The sequence below is a fragment of the Sorex araneus genome, chromosome 10 (genome assembly GCF_027595985.1).
Source record: "Sorex araneus isolate mSorAra2 chromosome 10, mSorAra2.pri, whole genome shotgun sequence".
In the NCBI taxonomy this organism is placed as follows: Eukaryota; Metazoa; Chordata; class Mammalia; order Eulipotyphla; family Soricidae; genus Sorex; species Sorex araneus.
This window is the reverse complement of record NC_073311.1, coordinates 22,820,461-22,832,618: the sequence shown is the minus strand read 5'-3', so window position 1 is coordinate 22,832,618 and position 12,158 is coordinate 22,820,461. Positions and strand designations below refer to the sequence as shown.

General features: G+C 32.1%; 1 protein-coding gene across 1 annotated transcript in view; it reads right to left on the bottom strand.

Moving 5' to 3' along the window:
* The window catches only part of PTPRQ (protein tyrosine phosphatase receptor type Q), a 213,419-nt gene extending 204,165 nt beyond the window's left edge, over nt 1–9,254 (bottom strand). The window contains exons 1-4 of the mRNA XM_055118437.1: nt 9,198–9,254; nt 8,739–8,850; nt 7,845–8,071; nt 5,292–5,361 (exon numbers count right to left, since the gene is read on the bottom strand). Coding sequence (XP_054974412.1) covers nt 5,292–5,361; nt 7,845–8,071; nt 8,739–8,850; nt 9,198–9,254 — 466 coding nt within the window. The remainder of the gene's footprint in view (nt 1–5,291; nt 5,362–7,844; nt 8,072–8,738; nt 8,851–9,197) is intronic.
* Nucleotides 9,255–12,158: the final 2,904 nt, after the last annotated feature.

The following is a 12,158-nucleotide window of genomic DNA, read 5'->3' as shown; positions in this document are numbered from 1 at the left end:
GGGACAGAGGAATCGAACCCGGGTCGACCATGTGCAAGGCAAATGCCCTACCTGCTGTGCTATTGCTGCAGTCCTGTGCTACAGTATATTTCTAAAATTTGATAAATTCAGAATTTCCACAAAATGTAATTTAATATGAATTCTATATTCTTAAACATAACATTTTCCATGTTGTTTAATATCAAATATATGACATATTAGATAAACCTACTTGGGTGAAAGATTTTTTTTTAAATGTAGTGTACTGTTTTTTGAATAAAAGAAATTAAAACTGTAGCCATACATTTTGTGTGAGAGTAATTATTTACTATAGCACTATTTAACCAATGCCACTCATTGCTGAGACCTATCAAATAAGCTGTAGTATACACTTGATAGATTTTTTGGTCAATATGCAAATAAATTTGAGTAATAAATCTTCACTTTGAGAATTTCTAGAATTACGCAGGTATCTTAGGCAATAAGGAAGTGACTGCTTAGAACAAACTAAGTACCAAAGTTTGTACTTGTACCAAAAAGTACATTTTTTATGGTATCAACTATCCTTTTGATAATGATGCTTTGAAAAATGGATTATCATTAATCAAAAGCAGATATGGGGGAAAACGTAAAATATTTAGCACTTAAACAAAAATAAGGGTTTGTTTTTGTTCAATAAAGACTATTAAATAAAAGAATCTATGAAAATTAGAATAAATTAAAATACATAGTAAAGAGAGCAAAAAATGACCAAAGGCAACAGAATTATAAAGATTGATACAAAACTGAGCTTACCTGCTGAAATGGGGTGAGGAGTGTTGATGGGAGGGGTTTTTGGAATATCTGGCAGTGGGTGTGGTGTTGATGTATTCATAAAACTACCAGTAAGTTATAAGTATTGATGTATAAGTGTATAAAGTGTTGATGTATTCATAAAACTATCAGTAAGTTATAAGTTTATTTTACCTCAATAAAAATGGTAGGGGATAAAAATACATTTCTGGAAAATGTGGAAATGCCCAGTATCTAACATAAAGCAGACACCACCTAATTGTTTAAGGCAACTATATTTTGAATGTTATGGGGCTCAAAAATTAACTTTTAGCAATATTCATGAGGTCTTATCAGTTATTCATAATCAGAAATAATAATTACATGCTAATTTAATTGGAATGAGGCAAACATGATGTCAAAATAAAACAAAGCATGTTCACTGATTTGAAGGTAAGTTATGCAAAACTGAGAAAATAAATAATACAATTAAAAAGTAGATTTTAGAACATAGAGGAGAGCTTGGCAGGCTACCGAGAGTATCCTGTCAACACGGCACAGCCTGGCAAACTACCCGAGATGTATTCAATATGCCAAAAATAATAACAAGTCTCACAATGGAGACGTTACTTGTGCCCGCTTGAGCAAATCGTTGAACAATGGGATGACAGTGACAGTGACAGTGGCAGAGTATTTTGGAATATAGACATCACAAATCATTACTGAAAAAATCAAGATGAAACAAGACATTTGGTACAAAATAATAAATAGTAAAGAAAATCCAAATTAAGACACCAGATAAACAGTTTTCATTTACATTGTGGATAGTGCCAAGATATGACATGCATAAAAGTGGCACAAATTATTAAAATGTTAAATTCTAGAAAAGAAGACTACATATCAATTGGATATATGATTTAGATAGTAGAAATGTGAGTAGAAAAACATTTTATTAAATTTGAAAACGATTGATAATTAATAGTTGATAAAATATCAGGTGAATTTTTTCTAAGGGAAACTACCAGTGGAATTAATTATAGTTTAAGAAGAATAATGATAGTATAACAACTTGGATGCTAAAACAAACAACATAATAGCTGACAATTTTCAAATGAATCTCAAAAATAGTCATGGAGGACTATTCAGTAGGCAATGTGGTTTTCTTAAATCATGAAAATTATTCAAAAATATTTCTAATTATTAAATATATGTAAACCACAATTTTAATAATTAGAAATTATTAAAGTCTTAAAACTTTAGTGGAAGAAGATATTTTTATCATGTCTTTTAAGTTATTTTGTCTTAATAAAATGTATCTTTGCGTATTTTCCTTTTTGTAATATGGTGTCTAAAGACAATTTCTGGTTCATTTCTGCAATTTTCAGATATTATATTTTAAGTATTTTAGTTTCTTCTTTTGGATGGTTATGTACCAAAACCCCATAATCTATTGCTTTCATATAGTGAATTTATGTAGTCTGATTAAATAAAGTGTCCATACTAAATTATCAAAAGATTTTGTTTTTTATTTCATCTCACATTTCAGAAAAGTATAACATACTTTGAGAACATTCCTAGATGATTGGAATGCATAAAAATACAAATATGTGAAAATACCTACAATTTATCAAGTTTATACACTGTGAAGAATTTATTTATTTTTATTTATTATTGTTTTTTGGGGGTACATAGTGTTTTGTTTTCTTTGATCATCACTTTTTTTTTTTTTGCTTTTTGGGTCACACTCAGCGATGCGTAAAAGTTACTCCTAGCTCTGATACCACAGCCAGTAGGGAGTTTGCCTTGCATGAGACTGACCCAGGTTGGATTCCTCCTTCCCTTCCCTCTCGGAGAGCCCTGTGAGCTACCAAGAGTATCCCACCCACAAGGCAGATCCTGGCAAGCTACCCATGACATATTTGATATGCCAAAAACAGTAACAAGTCTCACAATGGAGATGTTATTGGTACCGGATCGAGCAAATGGATGAACAATGGGACAACAGTGCTATAGTGCTATTATTATTATTTGGCTTTCTGAATCACACCCAGTGATGCTCAGAGGTTACTCCTGGCTCTGTAGTCAGGAATTACTCCTGAAGATGCTCAGGGGGACCATATGGGATGCTGAGGATGGAACCCAGGTCCTTCGGGTGCCAAGAGAAACACCCTACCCACTGTACTATTGCTCTGGCTCCATGGAGTATGTTTTTCATTCAGAAACAATCCTTTTAAAGCCAATAAGAGAGTTCTAAAAGTATTTTCCTACATTTTTTTAGGATTTATCAATTTAGAAATAGAGGTATAAGACGTATTTCTAAATTTTAAAGCTAAAATATATTTTGTATTTACCTGAAATGATGGAACATAACATGTTTTTTAAAAATTAGCTTTTTGTGCTATGATTAAAATATCAACTCAGTGTGGTTTAAAGATTAACTTGTATTAACTTGTATTCTAGAAGTATATTTTTCAATAGAAAGAATTTTTTAATAGGAAAGAAACAATAGAGGAAGTTTTTTTCATAAAAATATTCTTGTGACCAGAGAGACAGTACAGTGGATAAGGCACTTGCCTTTCACACAGTCTACTTGGGTTTGAAACTCAGAATCCCAGTTGGTCTCCTGAGCACTGTCAGGAGTGATTCATAAATGCAGACCCAGGAGTAATCCCCGAGTATTGGTGGGTATACCCCAAAACAAAACAAACAAAACAATTTCTTAAATTGGGATTTTGTATAACCTAAGTAAAAAGGCCACTAGGGTAAAATTGGAGATTAATGCTCTCATTAAATTTGGACATATATTTACTCCCTTATTTTGTATGTGTGTGGGGGGAGGGTTGGAAAGGAAATTTAGGACAAGAGGAATTATGTAATTATGCAGTTTTTTTGCAAAAACTCACATAGTAAGTCAGAAGCAGAATATAGATATTGTTCCAGATTATTTTTTAATACACTCTAGAGTTTTCCAATTTTCTCAACCAAGATTCCCTAAAATAGTTTCAAAATATAAGTATAAAAAAAGTTTTAAATTATCTAGAGAATGTATAATATCCTGAGTGGTACAAGATACAGCAACAATGGGAATAGACAAGAGAAAATATGGATAGTTTAGGAGGTTAACTTTAGTTAGGAACTTAACAGGAATTTTTTTTTTCTTTTTGGGTCACACCTGGCGATGCACAGGGGTTACTCCTGGCTCTACACTCAGGAATTACCCCTGGTGGTGCTCAGGGGACCATAGGGATGCTGGGAATCAAACCCGGGTTGGCCGCATGCAAGGCAAATGCCCTACTCACTGTGCTATCACTCCAGACCCTTAACAGGAAATTTAAATGTGAAGAATGTCCAATGAATGTTTAATGAAAGATTATTCTACATAGAAGGAACAGCAAGAACAAAATTTGCTCAGTGTGGCTAGAGCAGATGAAAGAAAGACTGATAAGAAATGAAGGAAGAGTCATGGTGAGAACTTACTCTGAATATGATAGGAGACAGCTCAGTTAGAAAAAGCAGCATAGTGTGACAACTTACTTTTCAAACGATGGTAAAGCTCTTGTGGATAAAGCAATTAGTACTCCTTTTAGTCAGAAACAAGAAAAGCAATAAGGAGACTTTACAAACATCAAGGCAAGAAATGCTAATGAGTTAGGTAGGGTGATTCACTACAGGGGTGAGGTTCTGGGTACATTTTGAAACGGTTCTAGAAAGATTTGTTGACAGAGCAGAATGTACTGTGTTACAGGGCAGTCAAAGATATTATTAAGGTTTCTTTCTCTCAGCACAGGAAGAATGAAGTTGTCTTAAGCTTTGTAATGGCTATATAACATGGGCTAATATAACTGCTATGATTACATTGATAAAATCGCGTCATAAAAAATCTGTGATTTAAAACTTGTATACATAGCACAAAGCAACTTTCACTAATATCTAGTTGACATAGACATATGTCCATGGGGGGACAACAGATCAGATAGGAATATATCAACATGGTAACAGCACTTTTAAAATGAAAAAGGTCAATGCGCAATTTCATTGTGTGTTTTTAAATTTGTCTTCCCAAAGTATACCAAGATACCTTTACTGCTTTTATAAACATAAATTAACTTTAATGAATTCCTAACTATAGAAAAAGACTTGATAAGTTATGAAATTGCCATATTCTTGAAAATTTTATTTATTTTAGTGTCAGATTCAGCTTATAACTGCTCTTATTTCAAGTGCTAAAACCTCATTACCAAATTAACTTAGAATTAATAGCACTGTAGCACTGTCATCCCATTGTTCATAGATTTACTCGAGCGGGCACCAGTAATATCTCCACTGTGAGACTTGTTACTGTTTTTGGCATATCGAATAGGCCACAGAAAGCTTGCCAGGCTCTGCCGTGTGGGCGGCATACTCTCCATAGCTTGCTGGGCTCTCAGAGAAGGACAGAGGAATTGAACCTGGGTTGGCCGAGTGCAAGGTAAACACCCTACCCATTGTGCTATCACTCCAGTCCTGTTCTAAGTATAAAATAAATAAATTAGGAAAATTACCACTTTCAGCAGTTTGGAAGAGAAATGGATCACTGAAAACGCCAATGCCAGCGCTATTTTCAGCAGCAACCTAAAATAGATCACAGAAGTTATATTCAAGATTTTTTTTCTCTAATTAAACAGAATCTTAAATAATAAAACATTGACAGGTCCATAAAGTTAAAAATAAAGATAGTTTTCTTTGGAATCCCTATACATTCCCAAAATGAAAAAGCAAATATGGAGATTTCCCATGGGTTCACTTTCCCTAACAGGGGATTTCCATCATAGTTTCATTCAGAGGACTCAGATTCTTAAAGGATAAAATAAGAAGTTTATAGTTTTAATACTAATAAAGTTAATATTTATTGAGCAACTTCTATGTATCCTGTTAGAAATTCAGCACATCTTATTCACAGAATCAAAATAGGAGCTGTTACTGTCAGCATTTTATAGATGAGAAAAATTGGATGAGAGTAGTCAAATAAACTGCCCAAATTTATACAGATATAAATAGTAGAACCAGAATTTAGTTGAAATTGAGCTCATTTCTAAAGCTTTGCCTCCCTGATTCTGGCTAAGACATTATAACTATTTCTGTAACAAATATGACTATATGTATATGTAGTATTTAACTTAACTGTAAAATTTATAAGTTAATCGAGTAAAAAATATACAGGAAAATTTTCAAATCAGTCTAATTAATCATGTATAAAAAGTATTCTATTATTTAGAATACAGAAAATACTTTTTAACTTGATAGTTGAATTCAAAAGACCAGAAAAGTTATTGAGATGTAAGAAAAAAATTCTTTTTTTTTTTTTTTGCTTTTTGGGTCATACTCAGCTATGCACAGGGGTTACTCCTGGCTCTGAACTCAGGAATCACCCCTGGCAGTGCTCAGAGGACCACACGGGACGCTGGGAATTGAACCCATGTGCAAGGCAAACACCCTACCCGCTGTGCTATTGCTCCAACCCCAAGAACAAAATTCTTAATCTCTGTCAAATGTTATAACTGAAACAGACGATCTTGATTTAAATTGCAACTCTGTCAACTTCCAAGTGGTCAATTTACATAAGTGCTCTATGTCATATTGTCATTTTCTATAAAATGGGAATATATCATATAATTTTTTAAGGTCTAAATAAAATAATATATGTAAAGAGTTTGATAAGACTTTTTCCAACATACATATTTGATTTCTACATTAGAATATATCAAATATACCCACAAATTGTTTGAAATTCTGCAATAGCTAACATTAATTTGAACAGAGTGAAAATCACAATAATGATTTATAAATAAAGTGTCTAATGAAAAGGAGAATGAGATTCTTAGTAGACATGAAATAAGAGAATTCAAAGGATTAAATTTCAAACTCCAGAGAAGTATATGCAAGTTGAGCCAGGTTGGCTAAACCACCTTTCTATCAGCAATACCTTCTTACGCCATATTTAAGTGTAATCTTTATTACCTATAATAACATTTTAACACATATGCTAATCAGAATATGTACCTGTGGGCGGGATTGTGTATACTATGTCATTTTTCAGATATCAAGAAAAAAAACTCTTTAGTCAAAAATTTCGCAATGAAATATTATCACGACTCTGAATTTGACTTTTAAATAATTTGACTTTTAAATAACTTTTAAATAATTTGACTTTTTAAATAAAGGTTTGTTTCATGCTTGATAATACTGCCCATACCTCCTATGATCTCAGGTTCTGGCTATGTTCTTTGATTCCAATAAAGAACCCTCTGAAATTGTTCCTGTCTCATCATTTCTTACTATCTGGAAAGTTTTTTCAGTTACCTATGAGCACATATTCATACAACATCTATAGCTCTTTTTTTTTTACTACATTTGATTATCATCTAATCCCAAAGGCCATATTATATTAGTGCTATGTTGAAAAAAGAGAAAAGCACAATATTTCTATCCTTATTTATTTACTGGAATTATCATAGAGGTCTCTAAACTTTAAGCATTTCACAAATCCTGTTAGAACTAATTTATATTTCCTTTTATTTTGTATTTAAATAAGATGCTAAATTTTACATATTTAACATTATGAAAAACTAAAACGTCTTCAACCTTCAAGACAGATAGTGAATGCTCAAGAAATGTTTGATGAGGGGAGCTAAAATGCATGACTCTTTGATAAATTGGTTCAATAGAAATCAAGTTATTATTCAGACTTTTTATAACAGATCTTATAGCAGACTTTTTATAACATATCAACAGGATTAAGACAAAAATATGAAAACTAACTAATGAAAATAATATTTTCACTTACAAAACCAAAATTTTTATTATATGATTTATTCTCTAGAGAAGTCACAAAAGCAAGTGTTTCTTAAAATTTCTTAAAATCCAAATTACACAGATAAAAATGGAAAGAATTACATCCATTCAATTTTACAAGTCCATGGGAGTGTTCAGGCTGTGGTTCAGATGTTCATTCTTTACTCACTGTCTGTGTTCAGTTGTGATGGTTTGACCAGAGAGGAAAAACACTCTCACTTTTGAAATGGAAGAACTAATACAAATTAATTCCAAATATTTACCTTAATTTCATACGTTGTTCCGGGATTAAGATTTGTAAGAAGAACTTCCAGACTGTCTGGCTTTGCTCTAACTTGTGTGTAAACAGTTTGCATCCATGGGCAAACTTCCTTATATTTCACAATGTAAGAGAGAATTCTTCCATTTGGAGTAGGTGGTGTATTCCAAGATAGGAGAATCCCAGCAGACCCAACTCTTTCCCCTGCTAGAAACACTGGGGGCCCTGGTTCTGTTTTAAAAAATCATGTTGTTAGAAGATCAAACTAATTAAATTATTTGCATAATAATATACATGAAAATAGCTTCAACTATAGACTTTTGATATTTCCCCAAACTCATTAGATTTTAAATGTGAATTTACTCTCCTGAGAGATTTGCTACCAAAAGCTAGAGGGGAAAAAAAATGAAGAAGATTAAATACTTAGGGGAATACCAAAAGGATTTTTTGTAAGAATGTAGAAAATGGAATGCTACTAAATACCACATACCAAATCTACTGTTGATGCCAAATAATTTTTTAGAGAAAACTACTTGATGAATGATTTACTCACAAAAACTAAGAAAATAAAAAGTATTATAAGCTGGATAATTATTCTCAGCAAGTGTAATGAGTTTATTTTCATGGCCCTGCACTATTTATTATCATTAACAGTCTTTCTGACCCATTCACAAAAAAGCACAAAGCAATTATCTTGCTCCTGAAAAGTAAAGACATTAAAAAAAAAAAGGTGTGGTATAAATCTAAACTAATGACTTTACTTCAGTTTGCTTTAATTACTAAATTATTTTCCCATGTAACTGAATATGCTAGCTGATATTAATATTTATGTACAAAAAATTTTCATACTGCCTTCAAATACTTCACACAACCCAAATATAATTGGAAACATACTTACTTGTTACATTTGTTGTCACTGTTCTGCTAACAGGTGAGCTATATGTTGTAGCAGAAATGGAAGAGACAGTTACATCGTACCTGCTACCAGCAACAGCATTGAAAGTATCAGCCTAGGATGCCCAAAGCAAATAACTGTGTTAAAACTTTCTGAGGAGTAAAAAGGCTAAAATAATAGCTCTACCACATTTTTTTAAATAATAGAGTAATACATCACTATATAACTCTATACTGCTTAGCATATTATAAATTCTACACTTCTGTAAAAATAGAAATTTGTTTCATTGCGCACCCACTCACCAAGAAACATATACAAACTTTTAAAGTACACTGCATTATCCAAGTCTAAATCAGTAGTTTACATCACTGCGAGAGTTCACTGTAAGAATAAACATTATTTGTCTTAAGAAATCTACAGCCCATTGCTCAGTACTAATTCTTAAAAGTGCATATGAAATACCTGTGTTTCCGAAGTTCCAGCAAAAAGTAAGAGGAGAAGAATAAGAAAATCCATCATTATTACATTTTTCAGGCAGTGGAATCACATTGATGGTTCTAGAGAGAAATGTTGCCTGCATTAATGATTTAAAGACAGATCCTCCTGGCAAGTACACAATTAATGAGCCTGGATTACTCAATAGCTCTGCTGTTTCTTTGTTAAACTATTCATGAAGCCTTGGATGGCTGGCTGTAGGTTCAGGGTAGATCTTAAAAAAAAAAAAAAAGAAAGCATAGATGTTGCTAAGGTAACAGTTCACCAATGTTGAAACTTAGACTCATCAATTCAGCAATCATGTTTTTGTCTTCATTTTATGCTTTTAAAGAAACTATCAAAGGACTAAGTCTTCATAGTGGATAGATTTCATAAGGAACTTCCCTACTGAACCAAATATAAATACAAGCTGGCAAGTATAATAATGAAAACTGCAATTGATACTCTCCACCTCCAAGATCTTTGATAGGAACAAAGCCACTGTCAGGAACAGGATCCACATGAGACCTTTCGACAAGGCCAGAGGGATTTGGTGCAGAGAAAAAGAATGTGCAGAAATATTAAAAGCTTTATGTTTATTGGATTTTTCTGGTTCAGATATTTAAAACAGCAGATTAAAATCATTATTCTCATGAAACTTCAAAGAAAAAGAAAGAATGGAATAACCTAAGGGTTATGTTTCAAAATAATCACATTGTTAGAAATCATTAAGTCCCTTTAATTGATCTCTAAACTTATATATGTTATCTATATAATATATATATTTTATAATATAAATATGTATATTTAACAACATTAAATTTATAAGTATAATTATCAGAAAAATATCAATTTCCATATAATTGTCTACGGCATTTCTTATCAACTAAAAATGTTAGTTTGCCAATTGCATTTTTTTGAAGTATATGCTCAAATTTAAAATTTTCATCATTTTAAAGCACAGTAAACACAATTTATCCAAACTGGAATATTTACCAAATAGAATTTTTTTCTATACTATCCGCTTTTTAAGGTATTGGGTATTCTTTTAAAAGAAAATGTAAATTTTCATATTGGACAAATATCAATATATAATTTTTTTAAACTACAAGTTCTAATTGTTCTCATCATTTCAACCACATTTTTCTACCTTTGCACCCACTGTTTCCACATTTTTGTTTATGCTGCTGTTCCTCCTCGAAGGGAGTTTTCTACATAAGATTCCTCTGATTGGTTGCCAATGAGTCAAGTTTGCAGTCTTTCTTATCTTAGGACAGATTCCAGACAAACAATATAGGGGAGGAGGGAGATTAAGGAGTCAAGCATGTGGAAAACATACCTGACACAGTCTAAAGCTAACACCATTTCCAAAAAAAAAAAAAAAAAAAAGGAGTGAATTGAGTGGAATTAATCACTGACTTCTATTTATCATTTTAAGTTGACCCCTTACCAGAGACAATTAAAAATGAAAATATAAAAATGTTTCCTACCAAAACTATAGGGCATGTTTCACAAGATAAACTTATTATCAGAATTAATTATTTTTTTTGTATATTTGGAAGGATGCAATTTTAGAATACTGATGTACTAATTTCTATCATGACATCCTCAACAATGCAAATATTCTCCTGGAATCACCTGCAAGATTTCCTACATAGTGCACAATAAAGTTTTATAGTGTCTTAAGAAATACTGAAAATCAAAGAATGAGAGAAATACCCAGTTTTTACGGGTACATTTTAAAAAAAATATTGTACATAAAATTTAGCATTTTTCTTGAATGATTCTTTACATGGACCTGTCTTCTATTCTCAAGACTGAAAGAAAAGAGTTTATTCTCCTCACAAACATTCTCTTCACATTAACATAGAAGTCTAACCTTAAGTTCAACCAACTAATTATTACTTACATGTACTGCAATAATGAAAGCTAATACAATTACTTCAAGGGTCCTAGAAAGTAACTATTTTGTCATGACATTTAAAATAAGAAACTTAAAGGTCTGGGATACAACTTTGGAATAAAAAAGAGGATAGGATAAGTGAGGACTGGTTACTAAGATGCTGATAAGATAGGATGCAGTTTCCTAGACTGTGGTTTAAGATTACACACCAAAGAACACTTGGCTAAGGATGAAACCTGTCTCACCAAGAGAAGGAAGAGTATATTTGTTTGGCAATTTGCCAATCTGATCAAGAGGGAAGATCTGGAAGCTCCAGGACAAATTGGTAAAAAACTTTCAAAGCAGAATGAATGAAAGTCCTAGAAACAGACAGAACACAGACTAAATGAGGAAAACTCGCTTGTGTAACAGGATCAAGTAAAGAAGAACAGTCCGATAATCATGTATGCCTAATTAAGATGTCACATACCCCCACTTCAGTACAATAGAAGGCACTGAAAAAATTTAAGCAGAGAAGCAATCCTCCTTTTTTACTTTAAATGAATATTCTGGAATATGGCGTATGAATTGGAGGGAGGTAAAATTGGCAATTCAAGGTTAATTATAGTAGAAATGGAGCAAGGCATAAATTGTTATGAAAGAGTGCCACCTTCCTGGGTAGAAGCTTAAAGAGTCAATTCGCAAAAGCATACCTAATAAAAAATATTAAATATGCATCTATGAAATTATATATCTGAAAATATGAAGCAGAATATTACTCTCAATCTGTTACTAACCAATAAAAATAGAATCATGAAGTACACTTGAAGTTCCAAGAGGAAAAAATTCACACTGTAGTCAATTTAATTAGGGCTAGGTAAAAGTATTCTAGACTGACATTTTATTATACCTGTATCATAAATTAAATTCTCAGTACCCTAAGAATTTAAGGCATGACTTGTGATGAAACCTCTTTTGTCAAAAACTCCTTTTTAAAAAGCTTTCTTTATTGCATTATAGTTCAGAGCTCTCAATAGACCTTTATGAAAGTTCACAACAGTAAAAAA